The following is a 15,540-nucleotide window of genomic DNA, read 5'->3' as shown; positions in this document are numbered from 1 at the left end:
TCACCTACCACGCAGTCTTTCAGTGCTCCGAGGTAACTTTGCTTCCTTGTGTCAGTGAGGAATTTGACTTCTCTGTCTGTCTGCCCCAGTCTGTGTCCTGGGTGGCAGGAGTAGGTCATGTTCTGGAAGGCCGTGCTGCTGTGCAACCTCAGAAAACGCATCTGGACCACATTTGCACCTGGATAGTAAAACTGGTGAGAAAGGAATAAGAATGTAAAGTATTAACAGTGTCAGCTGGCATGAAGAAACGGTGACAATATTAAAGGATAATTGCAGTGTTTTCCAACCTGGATCCTATTTTCTCGTGTTTTTGTGTTTAAGTGACTAATGGGAACAACAATGTTTGAAAGTGGTCCCATATTGGGCGAGAGCGCAGCAGCTGGCAGTGGTGAAACAGGCTACGATGTAATCACATGGGGCATTTGTGCATCATCACTTTATGTCCATTGAAAGTGCTTGTTTTTGCCACTAATGAGTTCAGATTATTGTGTCTGACAACATTATGGACAGAATCTCTGCAGAGACAGACATCTTTGTTTAAGAGTAAGATCCCTTTTCTTTAACCATAAACAGCCCTGAAGTTGCCATCAGCAAATCCACCAGACTCCATTTAAATAAACTGTAATTTTAGTGTGTATAGAGAGAGCATATTTCCATATCTAAATGGGTGAATTAAGGGTTTATCTCAACCAAACCAGAGTTGGTGCATGTTTAAGCAGTAGAAAGACAAACTAAGACAGGTTTTGTGACTTTTATTTTGTTTCTGTTGACTCTGCATGAAGAGTTTTCTATGATGATAAAATTTATCTTCATTTAAATGGAGTCTGGTGGGTTTGGTGACAGTGATTTCATGGGTGTTTCTGGTTAACAAAACGGATCTTACTCGTTAACAAAAAGGTCCATCTCTGTAGGGATTGTTTCCATAATGTTGTCAGACACTTAAAATAACAAAAATAACAATCTGAGCCTGTCAGTGTCAAAAACAAGCACTTTTAGTGGATGTACACAGTCGATATGCACATGCCCCAAGCTGTTCCACTCCAAAAATTGTTGTTCCCATTAGTCACTTGGACACAAAAACACGGAAAAATACACTCCAGGTTGGAAAATGTCAGTTACTTTTAACGGTAAAAGCAAACATACCTTAAAATGAACAAAGTCTCATTAATCAAACACTTAATCTTGTGACAGAAAACAACACAGGAACATCATTGTAGAAAATTATATTTTCTATTGTGACATGTATCTCCAGTTTTGTTTGTATTATTTAATGTGAAAGGTGTCGCCTGCTGCCTTTTAGCCTCATTAGCTCATTGTTTTATGGTGAACATATAGTTTCAATATGTAAGAGTCCGGGTTTTTCAGATTGTTGTGGATTTCCACTGCCCCCAAGTGTCCAATAATATCAATTAACAGGGTTTAATGAATATACTAAACTGTGATTTGACATCAAGCGGCAACCCCCAGGACAGAAAAATGGAGCCAACATGGAAGTGCCAAAAATTGTAATTTGAGCCTGGCTCCAGAAGTCAGTCAATCCCCACAGACCCCCACGTTAAAATGCCTGACTTTACAGCCTTGTACAAAAAACTATTTTGTTCTCTATAGCTCATATCCCTGTTCATGACAACTGTACAGGTGTGAATTGTTATATAACTCACCTGTTTACATTTTATTAAGGCTTAAAGACAAGAATACTTAAGGGCAGGGCTTCTTTGAGTGACAGGCTGTCTGCTGATAGTGTCCTTAGTCAAATCCACCCCTCGCTCCACCACAGTGCCGACCTCTCCTCCCAACTATGGTCACCCCTGACTCCAGAGGGAGTCATGGTGGTCCACAAACCAATAGATGACATCACTGTAGTATGTGCATTATTTTTAAAGTCTTTGTTTGAGATCCAGCATTTAGTTTTGGTCCCTTCAAGAGGAGTCACTCACCTGAAAGCCCTGCTCCAGCCTGCTAAGCCACTCAAAAGATCCTTCTTCCGAAAATTCTTCCATCCAGGCTTTCATAGGAAACTGCAGACAGAGAAAAGAAGGCACGTATTTCCACACCTGAATGTAAGTCCGGCTGTCTTGTAACAAACTTCTGAAGGTCAACATTGTTCAGTCAGCGGCTGGTGAACTCTGGATTAGCATGCAGCTCAAGTAGGAACCAGAGATAAAGTGGCTACCTGGGTGAGCTATGCATTCACTTCACGCTACCTGAGACCAAATTCATATTATTCTCTGGATGAGCGAGTCAATTTTTTATGGAGTTTTGATTCTATTAGAGGTGAGAGGTGCGTTTTGTGTTTTGATGCAGACCGCAGGAGAGAAAAGGACAATAATAACAACAATAATAACGTCTGTGTCCTGATCGTCCTTTGAATTAATGTATTGTCTTGATTAGCCACGCACTGCTCCCTTCCTTCCCACAGGGAAGAAACATTTTTCATGCATGAAGTTTAGTGTTGCTGGGTAATTAATAGGACGAATTTTACTTTATCTACTCAGGATGGACTCTTGAGATCTAAATCTTCTTAAACAGAGAGTACTCACCAACGTTACGGCACAATGTTAAAGCGAGACTAAAGTCTCTTTCCCACTGGACAAAATTGTATGTAAAACATTATATGTTTTGTAATCACTAGAATTTATATGTTTTATCATAATGCTCTGAAATCATATTTATGGAAATTTTGTAGTGAGTCCTGGAAACTGTAGGGTGAAAGAATCTGTGTGTGTATGTGTGTGTGTGTGTGTCCCAGATCGCTGATCTCAGCAACAAAGTCAGTGAATCAAATAATTTCACAAGTGACACTGTAGGAATCAAGTCTACGCCATCACTACCAAAGTGTGAGCAGACTGACAGTTCACCGAATTGCGAGTCAGGTTGTACAACATGAATAAGTGAAGATAGCGAGCAGGCCATTGATCCAGAGGTGCAATTTCCTGTGGCCTTTCTCAGGTGATGCCTTTATACCTGAGAGTCTTGAGGATGAAGGCAGGTCTGTTTTGATGTGGGAGAGAAGCTGCAGTAGGCCAGCAGAGCGTCCGCTGTGCTGCCCTGGTTGGGGTCAATGTAATACATTCCTGCAGAGAAAGGTTAGTGAGAGTTCAATGAGATCCATGAGGGATGGAATTGTTGGGCTTCACATGGAGAGAAGGAGCTGAGCAACACTAGGAACACAACCACTCTACCGTACTGGACTGTACTATTATGTTCAATCTAAAATTATCAAACTGAGTTTTTCTGTGGCTAAAATTATAAATGTTAGCAGGAAAATGTATTTTGTCGGCATGTCCTGTCTGATGCAGACATGCAGGAAGGACAACATCCAGAACTCCAACCAGCTTTGTGATTCCCAAAATAATTCAATGTGGATTCACTGTTACTTCATTGTTTTGGGAACCTACCGCTGCTGTATTCAGGGTGACAGAGCCAGAGCTCCAGACAGGTGGTGGCAGGATGCTCCTTGCTGCCGTCAGGAGGATCCACCAGCAGCCGGAGCTCCTGTTGCAGAGAATCTAGCAGAGTTTGGATCAGAGGGTAGTTGGGCTTATCGGACACATACATCAGGTCCTGGACAGGGGGGGAGAAAAAAAAAAAAATATTGTAGTACAGTCACAACACATTTTAAATGCTTACATGATAACATAAAATTCCAACCCTACATTTAACAAAATACTTCAACACTGAAGACACAAACAACTTGCCTTGAGTTGAGTTAGTGTCATGTTCAGTGACTGTCCTGGGGGTCCTGGGACCCCTGGTGGACCCTAAAACACAAGGAAGATGCATATGTTGGGTACAACACTACAAAACACTACAACACCACTAAAAAAATATCAATATAAGAATCCAGTTGTTATCCACCACAAGAGATAGAACTATAAAGTGAATAAAGTCTCACACTATGCTCCAATTGTAAAAATCTTACATTCATCAAACAACTGAGTGGTGAGGCAATGCGATGACAGTGGTTTATTTCTTAAGCTGTTTCACATTTTGACAGTTTTCCTAAATCAAACAATGTGGTGTTCAACAAAGTAAGTCATGACCAGGTTACTCAAGATAATCCACAGACCTTGTTGTGAGCAGTTTCATGAAAGGGAATTATTTTCTTTCTACCAAACTACACCTGCCAACTGTATCATTACACAGAAGGAAGCATGTACAACTTCTGGTTGATACTTCCGATTCAATATAACATTGATTAGCAGTCACAGTCTGTTTTTTCTACCATTTTATTTCATTTTTCGTAAGTCTTATATTTATCTTTTTTTTTTTTAAAGATTATTTTTTTCAGGCCTTTTTGCCTTTAATGGACAGAGACAGGGTGAAATGGGGAGAGAGGAAGCGGGGGAATGACATGCAGAGAGGGTCGCAAGCCGGGGTCGAACCTGCGATCGCCGCGGCGGCGATGAATCGCCTTTGTATATGGGGCGCTGGCACTATCCACTACGCTACCGACGCCCCTCTTGTGCCCATCTTACTCCTATTGTTACTCTGTGAGGCACTGCAGCTCCTTGAAAACACTCTTTTACATTTTTATTTTCTGCCACAAATTTTATGTACTATTGTTATAAAACTGGGCCCAGTGAGCAACCCTGACCCGGGTAACCCACTGGTTGTTACTGGTTGTGAATCGTTAAAATTGCGGTTACTGTACTTAGTGTTACTGTAATCTGAAGCATTCTATGGCACAGACATTCCTTTGGGAGATTTTTATTGAACTGAATTGTATCCACTGCTAGCTCACCTAGCATCACAGAACTAGCTAACATTTCAGCTCAGATGAGAAGGACGCCATTAACGTTTACATCTTGTGCTGTCATGAGCATGAGCCTCTCAAGTGTAGATGCACTCTTCCTTCTGCACTGTTATATAGTTGGTGGGTGTAGTTTGATAGAAAGAAAACAGTTCCTACATGAAGCTGCTCACAACAATGTCTGTGGATTATCTTGAGTAACCAGGTCATGATTTCTGGAAAGAGACATTGCTGTTGAGTTTTTCAAATGAATTTTTTGGCGCTTTGAGCACCACAAGCTGAGTGCCATCTAGTTCTATTGGAGAGAAGGCAGACATCTCTACAGCTGCTCACACCAAAACAATCTAGACTGATAAATAGCACTACAAGTAAGAGGAAAAATATGCCTTTTTCAATTTGGGTCGCCTTGAGCTGAAGAAGAAGAACTCAGGTAAACCCAGGCAAGTAATAAACAGATCCAATTGTCAGACACAACATAAAGTATGCAGCCCGAACATACTCGTGCACACTAGAAGTGGAGCGGACTCCACGAGGAATGTCCGCAGTCATTCGGGCTTTCATAGTCGAGCGCATTTCCGCGTTGTAGTTTCCTGTAAAAATGTCCGTGAAAAATCCCCGTGATGTGAAAAATACATGCCGAGCAGTCACTTGTGATTGGAGCGGAGTCTGTGCGGTCGTAAAATCTGAGCTTTGCGCGCACAGGGCTTGTGGACGTCTGCTTTGAGTCCGCACAGACCTCCGCGGAGTCCATTCTGCGCACGTTCCGCCCGAGTATGTTCAGGCCTTAATCTAATATTTATTGAGCTTATCAGGCATTGTCAATCTATACACATTTGTATAAATCTATACAATTTGGATGTGCTTTATATTAATATGATAAGCACATTGCAACCACTCAAACTCTTATTTACAGTTTGTTTGCTGTGAACTCACTGGAAGCCCCCTCCTGCCGGGCACACCAGGGAAACCTTGGTATCCTTTCAAACCCTGCAGGGAAAAGAAAATGTGATAAGCACAACATACAATTCAGCGCTGTTCTGTACAACAATACCCCACCATTAACTATAAAAACACATTGATATGGAAATAAAGATGGCTGGAAAATCTCATTACATTCTAACACCAGCTCCAAAGTGTGACAGCTTTATGATTATATGTGCCATCAACACACAACCGAAGCGATCCTAATGTTAAAAACCCTGCGGGACATTCAGCACTTCAGATAAGGGTGAGTGAGAGCTGAGGAGAGTTTGATCTGTCAGGACAAGAGTGCTTGAGTTGATGATATCATACCTTTAATCCAAACAAACCCTGCAACAGAGGAGAGAACAGGGGAGGAAAAGGGCATTAGTACGATTTTTTTCCACGGTGAAGTACATTTATCGACAGAGAGCTTCCGAGTGCTTTTATCTGCTGCATTAAGAACCTATCAGACACCAAAGTCAATGGAATCCCCCCCCCCCCAAGACACAGTGAGCTGAACACAATCATGATGTGCTGGTGAACTGTGAATGATTCAACAGACTGGCAGCTGAAGAAAAGATTATTTGGCTGACAGATAACAGTCTGCATGAGTTAATCTTACAAAACAATAACATTTCCATCACACGTTCCAGTTTTGTGCTCGCTCCATTTTTCAGACACAATCTGGAGAAAGAAAAATCTGAGTGACAGATGAACTGCTTGAATTCAAACTATAAAATATCCAAGACAACAAGTAAAACATGTATAGCCTGAATAAACTTTGTACATCTGAAGGGAGTTTCAGAGACAGTTGGAAGGTTCTTTCCACAAAACAAAGCAACAACATAAACAACATGAAAGCCAAACTCAAAAACAAAATGCCAGTTACAAACCCAGTTGAAGGGCCAGCAACAAAAGAAAGCACAATGAATAAAATATGTTACATAAACTACTTGCAAAGTGAAGTAAAAGATTTCAGACGTCACCCTGATTTCTGACATGAAACTTACAGGCATTCCTGGCATCCCCGGTGTTCCCCTCGGTCCTGATAGACCAATATTTCCCTACAAGAGATACACAGAGAGAGGAAGGTGCACATTTGTCAAAGCTAGACATCATTAAAACATATGTAAATTAGGGCTGCATGATTATGGCTAAAATGATCATGACAACGCTTATTTTGATCGATAGTCAGATCTTGATTATTCACTGATTTAAAGTCAAACACAGTCTCAGTGGGTGTTGGCCTCCACCAGGGTTGTTTGTGATTTTCATGGACAGGATCTTGAGGTGCACCTGGGGGGAGGAAGAGGTCCGGTTTGAGGTCCTCAGAATTGCATCTCTGCTTTTTGCAGGTGGTTCTATTGGCTTCATCACACCGTGACCTCCAGCAGGCACTGGGGTGGTTTTTCAGCCAAGTGTGAAGCGGTCAGGATTGAGAGTCAGCACCTCCAAATCTGAGGCCATGGTTCTCTGCCGGAAAATAGTGGATTTCCCCCTCTGGGTTGGGAGAGTGTTACTGCCTCAAGCGAGGGAGTTCAAGTGTCTCAGGGTATTGGTCATGAGTGAGGGTAGAATGGAGTGTGAGATGAATCAGGCACTGCGCCGGACTGTCATTTGTGAAGAGGAGCTGAGCTGGAAGGCACAGCTTTCGATGTACTGGTCCATTTACGTCCCAACCCTCACCTATGGTCATGAGCACTGGGTAGTGACTGAAAGAATGAGATCGCGAACACAAGCAGCCAAAATGAGTTTCCTCTGAAGGGTGTCTGGGCTCAGCCTTAGAGATAGGGTGAGGAGCTCGGACATCTGGAGGGAGCCTGGAGTAGGGCCGCTGGGGACGTAGGGCACGTCAAAAGGGATCAGTTGAGGTGGTATGGGCATCTTATCAGGATGCCTCCTGGGTGCCTCCCGCTGAAGGTGTTTCAGGCACGTCCCAGTGGTAGGAGGCCCCGGAGCAGACCCAGAATACACTGGAGGGATTACATATCTCATCTGGCCTGGGAACACCTTGGGGTCCCCCGGGAGGAGCTGGAAAGTGTTGCTGGGGAGAGGGGTGTCTGGGGTGCTTTGCTTGGCCTGCTGGCCCCACAACCCAGCCCCGGATAAGCGGATGAAAATGGATGGATGGATCCACTAATTTTAGGGACAAAATATTTTTATTGCACTTTCATACTGAAATAAACACTGCTTTTACTTCTAGGTTGTGCCACATTCCTGCTAACGTACAAATCACTGCATCAAAATAAGACTCAAGATAAGGTTTTTCTTCATCTGACTTCAGTCCATTTCCAAGAAGCAAATTACTAATTAAAGTGTTTGTTGGACACTATCTTTGGCTAAATAGAATGTCATTGCATTGGTTATTTCAGTCCATTTTGGGGGCTGGATGGATACAGTGACGTGCTGTACAGCATTGCTGGATTTGGAGTTGACGGTGGACAAGGATGGGGATTCAGTGAGGTTTTGTTTGGAACATTATTCTTCTTGGTCCTCATGAATTGATGGTATTGCAGTTTGTAGTGTTTTTTTTTTTTTTTTTTTTTTTTTTAGATAGGTGAACAAGTCAGTCGTATTGCTTTGCAGCTCAGACACAAGTCTCACTCTCTGATTCCGAAATACAGTACAGGCCAAAAGTTTGGACACACCTTCTCATTCAATGCGTTTTCTTTATTTTCATGACTATTTACATTGTAGATTCTCACTGAAGGCATCAAAACTATGAATGAACACATGTGGAGTTATGTACTTAACAAAAAAAGGTGAAATAACTGAAAACATGTTTTATATTCTAGTTTCTTCAAAATAGCCACCCTTTGCTCTGATTACTGCTTTGCACACTCTTGGCATTCTCTCCATGAGCTTCAAGAGGTAGTCACCTGAAATGGTTTTCCAACAGTCTTGAAGGAGTTCCCAGAGGTGTTTAGCACTTGTTGGCCCCTTTGCCTTCACTCTGCGGTCCAGCTCACCCCAAACCATCTCGATTGGGTTCAGGTCCGGTGACTGTGGAGGCCAGGTCATCTGCCGCAGCACTCCATCACTCTCCTTCTTGGTCAAATAGCCCTTACACAGCCTGGAGGTGTGTTTGGGGTCATTGTCCTGTTGAAAAATAAATGATCGTCCAACTAAACGCAAACCGGATGGGATGGCATGTCGCTGCAGGATGCTGTGGTAGCCATGCTGGTTCAGTGTGCCTTCAATTTTGAATAAATCCCCAACAGTGTCACCAGCAAAACACCCCCACACCATCACACCTCCTCCTCCATGCTTCACAGTGGGAACCAGGCATGTGGAATCCATCCGTTCACCTTTTCTGCGTCTCACAAAGACACGGCGGTTGGAACCAAAGATCTCAAATTTGGACTCATCAGACCAAAGCACAGATTTCCACTGGTCTAATGTCCATTCCTTGTGTTTCTTGGCCCAAACAAATCTCTTCTGCTTGTTGCCTCTCCTTAGCAGTGGTTTCCTAGCAGCTATTTGACCATGAAGGCCTGATTCGCGCAGTCTCCTCTTAACAGTTGTTCTAGAGATGGGTCTGCTGCTAGAACTCTGTGTGGCATTCATCTGGTCTCTCATCTGAGCTGCTGTTAACTTGCGATTTCTGAGGCTGGTGACTCGGATGAACTTATCCTCAGAAGCAGAGGTGACTCTTGGTCTTCCTTTCCTGGGTCGGTCCTCATGTGTGCCAGTTTCGTTGTAGCGCTTGATGGTTTTTGCGACTCCACTTGGGGACACATTTAAAGTTTTTGCAATTTTCCGGACTGACTGACCTTCATTTCTTAAAGTAATGATGGCCACTCGTTTTTCTTTAGTTAGCTGATTGGTTCTTGCCATAATATGAATTTTAACAGTTGTCCAATAGGGCTGTCGGCTGTGTATTAACCTGACTTCTGCACAACACAACTGATGGTCCCAACCCCATTGATAAAGCAAGAAATTCCACTAATTAACCCTGATAAGGCACACCTGTGAAGTGGAAACCATTTCAGGTGACTACCTCTTGAAGCTCATGGAGAGAATGCCAAGAGTGTGCAAAGCAGTAATCAGAGCAAAGGGTGGCTATTTTGAAGAAACTAGAATATAAAACATGTTTTCAGTTATTTCACCTTTTTTTGTTAAGTACATAACTCCACATGTGTTCATTCATAGTTTTGATGCCTTCAGTGAGAATCTACAATGTAAATAGTCATGAAAATAAAGAAAACGCATTGAATGAGAAGGTGTGTCCAAACTTTTGGCCTGTACTGTATTTCGTTTCGTTTCAAGGGACGAGCTCTTCACCTTCTGCTCCAGACATTTTATTTTCGTTACACTTGTCTGCTTTGTTGTATATTACCTTTTATTCTGGAGGGCATGGTGTGTGCAGAGGCAGGACAGCTCCCCAAAAAGGGAGTTGGCTGTTAGTTTAAGAAGTGCTTGATATACAGAGCACGCATTTTAAATGTCAGTATCACAGTCTATTATGTTTACTAAATTATGGGAAGCCAAAATCATGATCATGATTACTATTCTATTAATTGTGCAGCCCTAATTCAAATGTAGTAAACATTAAAGCTTGAAAACACAAGTGCGAAGATAAGAAGGTACCTGCTCGCCCTTTGTGCCCACTGGACCAGGAAACCCAACAGCACCACGAATACCCTATGAAAAATCAGTAAATTCATTAATTGATTAAAAAAAAAAAAGGACAGACATACTGTTTCCAATGACTTACCCACAAGGAAACTCAAAAATCATCCATAAGAGGAATATATAGAGTCTAACCATAGACTGTATAAAAGAATATTCTATCAAACCTTCAATTATGGTCAAATACATTCACCCTAGTTTCAGTAAATCTCTTCTTGGGCTTTGCAAGAAGCCTTGTTGTAGAGATAATAGATTGTTAAGCAGGCCTTTAGAATTAGGATAGCAACATGTGCCTCTAGATGCTGAGGGATAGCATAAGGAAGGACATTTTAACAGCTGTCTACAAATAACAGTCAGACATTTAACATTCCATCCTGGTACAACTTTCTCTCGGTTAAAAATGAATCAAAACTTTTTTTTTTTTTGGATCATCAATCATGCAACTAAAACAGCAGGCACCTCCTCCAAGACTGAGCCAATTTGATGTAAAACAACTTTCATTACAAAGGGACCTTCACATCCCCTTTATAACTCACCCCTTTATAACTCACTCCACTCCCCCTGTCAGGATAATGTTTTAAAAACCTTCTGGACAAGACTAATACATTTTTAAATCATTCACACCTGTTATCTCAATGATAAACAGGCAGTGAAGGACGTACTGTGTTTGGACTTTGTCATTTATTTTTGTGTTACTGTTCTTCACTGTACGTTGGTGTGGGAAACCACAGTGTGTGAGGGAAGTGCAGGTACGTCCCACTGGTAGGAGGCCCCGGGGCAGACCCAGAACACGCTGGAGGGATTACATATCTCATCTAGCCTGGGAACACCTTGGAGTCCCCCAGGAGGAGCTGGAAAGTGTTGCTGGGGAGAGGGACGTCTGGGGTGCTTTGCTTGGCCTGCTGCCCCCGCGTCCCAGCCCCGGATAAGTGGATGAAAATGGATGGATAAAAAAACATATAGTATGTGGTGGAGTGAGAATTTTATGAAATTAAATTGTATTGAATATGTATTGAAAATGTCACTATTCCAAATCCTCAAGCGTGGTTACTCAATTTACTTTTGCTAAATAAAGGTAAGTGCACATATTCCTTTAAAGCTGGAGTGCAGAACTTTTGTCTCCCCCCTCTGGCAGTGGAAGTAATTTCATAAACACTGTGTATGTGTGTTTATGACATATGCATGCAGGTGAGCTTGCTGCATCTTTTTTTTTTTTTTTTTTTACTTTAATCCTTTCTTTGCAGGGTGAATTCCTTTTTAATCTGGAGCATCCACTCCAGAAACCTTTCTTAAACGCTTCTCTGCTTTAGCCTCCACCATACTCCTAGCTGCTGCTCCGTCGCTATGGTCCCCCCATCCCTTTTCTTGAAAGAATATTTATTCTAAATTGTCAACATACATAGTATCAGAAGAAAGCATCAGAATCACGCACATACAGGTAAAGCATTGAGGAAAACAAAATGGAAAAAATAAAATAAATAAATAATGTCTTCCCCTATTCGCTCTGCCTGCTTGACATAAAACGCATTAACTCCGGTGTGCCTGCATGGAAAATGCGCCACAGACCTCTTGACACCAAAACTCCAGTATTCTGAGATATACAGAGAGCTTTCCCTGGCGGCGATGGGCTTAATCAGCAGTGTGTGAACTCATTTGACAAGGGCTGAGTGTAATGTACCTGCATTTATGTGTAAAAGTCCCACAGTGTAGCTTTGAGGCACCATCACAAGTGCTTACTGGATCGTTGAACAGCTTAAGACCCCCCTACCCTTCCAACCCCCATCACACACACACACACACACACACACACACACACACATATTTCGGACGTCAGAATAGGCCTTTTCCACAGCTGACATCTTGACCTGGCACAGCAGGGAACACTACTAACGTTAACAATGGCTCTGTTCTATTAGCGTCCCAGGGGGCCTCACCAGTGAGCAGCATGAACCAAGTACAAAACCCTGGGACTGCCCCACTGTGCTGTACTGTAACTACTGATACAGAAATATAATGGACATTGCTGGCTGCTTTACCGTCACACTTTCGGACACAATTACCAACCAAATATTTCTATTATTTGTTTTGCAGACATTATATTTGTCTCCGTATTAACACATTAAGTCTTGCAGCTCCTACCTTCATGCCATCAGCTCCAGGCGGTCCAGGTAGTCCCATGTCTCCTTTCTCACCCTGAAGAAACAATACAGTCAAGTCTCCGTCTTCACTCAGACAACAGAACAGCACAATAAAATACCATTGTGTGCAGCAACACCTCTCTATTAACAGTATTCTCCATTTCGGCTTATTAATGATAATCCACATCTTCTGTACACATCAAGTTCGGCTGTGTGCCACTTTCATGAAGTGGGGGAAGCGAATTTAAATAATCCACCACCAGAGAGCCCAGTAGCTCAGTAGGAAGGGCGAGCACCCCACGCACAAAGGCAGTGTCCTTGCCGCAGCAGTCATGTGTTCGGTTCCAGCCTGTGGCCCTTTACTGCATGTCGTCCCCTTTATCTCTCCCGCTTTTACACTTCAAACTGTCCTGTCATTAAAGGCAAAAAGCCCTAAAAAATAATCATTCAAAAAATATGAATCCACCACATTATATATAGACGAATCCAGGAAAGTACTCTAAGTACACAAGCCGCCATTACTTGGATGGTGTCTCCCGACAATTCGTGCATGCATGAACGCAAGCTGTCCTCAGAACTGTACAGTTTTCTACTTTACCTTTACTTTCTATGTCACAATACTTTTGACCCAATCGATTAAACCTGTTCCGTTCATAGCTGCTCCAACTGTAGTGACAAACTTCAACTTTTGGGAAAAAACTGATTAGCAGCAGCTGTTTGTTAAGACTGCTTAGGTAAAGTAGCTAATGTTGGTGGGCTATTGTTACTGTCTTGGGGCTGCAGTGGTCCTAGAGAATAAATTACCTCAATTTACTTATGTACAATGTTTGGATTTATATATGTATGAAACGCACATATTTTATATAATACTATCTATTTGAAATACCTAGTTGGTGCAGCTTGGACACATCAGTCATGAACAGAGTCATAGGGTGTTTCGGGACTTAGCTCATCAGCCACTGATCAGTCCCTGGCTTGTGTCCAAGCTGTGCACGATACCATGGTTCTGCCCTCTTGATCCACAGCCACCTTGAGGCTTTTTCTGCAGCCTCACTGATGTTTCCGGTGGCTTTCCTCTCCTGCAACTCTCTGATGCCAAACATCAGTGCCCAGTGAAACCCCTGCAGCCCACCTCGATTGGCTCACAGCGGGCCTTTCAACCTCTCTCTACAGGCCTCTAACAGCTCAAGGTATTTGGCCTTTTTTGGCACATGGGTCCTCCCAGGGAAACCGTAAGTTCCAGCAGCACTACTGGCTTTGTGGATTCAGATGTTAAGACAAAATCTGAGTGACATCCTTGTGATATGCTCCAGAATCTTAAACTCAGAGCTCAGCACTCAGTACTATAGATTTATATTATTTTATAATTGGATTTTTCTAAATAAAGCAACATACTAATACTATTCTATTAAAAATAAATTAAACAAAAATGCTATTTTTTTTTTACTGAATCCTGAATAAATCGCTATTATTTTAACAAAAACTGAAACTAGCCTTGTTTACACACTGAATACAATGAGATCCAGTTGGGTTTGATCATAAAAATAAAGGTTTCACTGGGTGTGTGTTGGGCTTATAAATTCTTGTTTACCTCTTTCCCCTTTTCGCCTTGATCTCCTGGCTCTCCACGCAAGCCTGGGATTCCCTTGGGGACAACAAATGAAAGAAACATATCAAAAGGAAATCACATCACTGATTGATCAAACGCACTTTAATTGTGAAATTCATCACTTTATTAATCTCATCCCTCCAAAGCAGGACAGACTGCTGAATATGTGAATATGTTTGCCTAGGAAATAAAAACAGGTGTTAAGTGAACAAATAAATTGACTTACGATGAGCCCTGGCCATCCAGGGAGGCCCACCAGTCCTGTGTCTCCCTTCTGGCCCTGAATGACAAAAACACAATCTACTGCTGGCTCATACATCATTATTAAACCAGATGTACACAAAGCCTGCGGCCTTGTTTCCGTGTTTCTCACCTTAGGTCCTCTGTCTCCCCTGGCCCCTCTGACTCCAGCCTTTCCCCGTTTCCCCTGTTGATAAGTTTGCAATGTTTTTCAATGAGGTTACAGAGAAACAAAAGGGGACATGCACGAAGCAACCTCATGTTTTATGTATGAATCTGCACATGCAGAGGCTGCCAGATTGTCTGTTTCTGGCCATTTTATCCAACACACACTCCATAATATCTGTATGAATGCCGCTGTTTTTGACACCAAACAAAGGCTCTCTTATCACAGAGTCGTAAAAAAGTAATAGCATCGGTATTACAGACAGAGAGTGACTGGATATTGACCTTGTTGGATTCATCACAAGTCTGGATTATTTGCAACATCTGTATATTATTAAAAACTGAATTTTACCTGTGAAATGTTAAACAAGACTGAAAACAGAAAGCTCTTACCCTCCGTCCAACATGACCCGTCCTCCCCGGTGGTCCGTTCTTGCCATCGTCTCCCTGTAGGGGTTAAATATAAACTGGTCTGTGACAAAGCTAATTAGTGCACTTCTGAACATTTTCCAACTGGTAAAGGAGTAATTTAGCAGCTGCAGGGTTATTTTTATATTCCCAATTTTTAAAAGAGCTGTCTGAAAAAACATTTGGTTCTCAAAACAAGCAAAAGACAGGCAGGATCAGATTACTTTGAAATATAGGCAGTTACAGAACACAAATTATGTGGCAATTCTTTTAATAAATTAGGTAATTCATTCGGGTTATAAATACAATATAATCTAATCTGAATACTTTTGGATAATCATTCATTAAAAAACTGCACCTTATACAAAAAATGAATGCAGGCAGTTCCACTAAGTTTCTGTTTTTGCTTTTAACATCTTGGAACATTTTCACTGCAAATAAAATGCATTTTGCATATTCAGCATTTACAGTTGGTCAAATTATTGTTACAAAAGCAATACTGGCACAGACTTGTGCTGCACATGTTGGAAGTCAAAGTGATGGTGATATTGCCAGGAAATGGAAGTCTGTTTTGGAGGGACTGCTGCTGCTGCTTGAACCTTCCATCTTGACTCAACTCTGTTCTTTTCCCT

The 15,540-nt window shown here is 42.1% G+C and overlaps 1 protein-coding gene across 2 annotated transcripts in view; it reads right to left on the bottom strand.

The window, feature by feature from the left end:
* Positions 1–15,540, bottom strand: part of LOC117270147 (uncharacterized) — a 150,973-nt gene that overhangs the window by 4,112 nt on the left and 131,321 nt on the right. For both annotated transcript variants that reach the window (XM_033647638.2, XM_078162193.1), the window contains 14 exons: positions 14,894–14,947; positions 14,469–14,522; positions 14,322–14,375; positions 14,078–14,131; positions 12,488–12,541; positions 10,307–10,360; positions 6,727–6,780; positions 6,047–6,064; positions 5,687–5,740; positions 3,699–3,761; positions 3,399–3,564; positions 2,965–3,074; positions 1,938–2,018; positions 9–191 (listed from right to left, as the gene is read on the bottom strand). In XM_033647638.2, coding sequence (XP_033503529.2) covers positions 9–191; positions 1,938–2,018; positions 2,965–3,074; positions 3,399–3,564; positions 3,699–3,761; positions 5,687–5,740; positions 6,047–6,064; positions 6,727–6,780; positions 10,307–10,360; positions 12,488–12,541; positions 14,078–14,131; positions 14,322–14,375; positions 14,469–14,522; positions 14,894–14,947 — 1,053 coding nt within the window. The remainder of the gene's footprint in view (positions 1–8; positions 192–1,937; positions 2,019–2,964; positions 3,075–3,398; positions 3,565–3,698; positions 3,762–5,686; positions 5,741–6,046; positions 6,065–6,726; positions 6,781–10,306; positions 10,361–12,487; positions 12,542–14,077; positions 14,132–14,321; positions 14,376–14,468; positions 14,523–14,893; positions 14,948–15,540) is intronic.

The sequence above is a fragment of the Epinephelus lanceolatus genome, chromosome 19, assembly GCF_041903045.1.
Source record: "Epinephelus lanceolatus isolate andai-2023 chromosome 19, ASM4190304v1, whole genome shotgun sequence".
In the NCBI taxonomy this organism is placed as follows: Eukaryota; Metazoa; Chordata; class Actinopteri; order Perciformes; family Serranidae; genus Epinephelus; species Epinephelus lanceolatus.
Note: the sequence above shows the minus strand (reverse complement) of the source record. Positions and strands in the feature narration are given on the sequence as shown.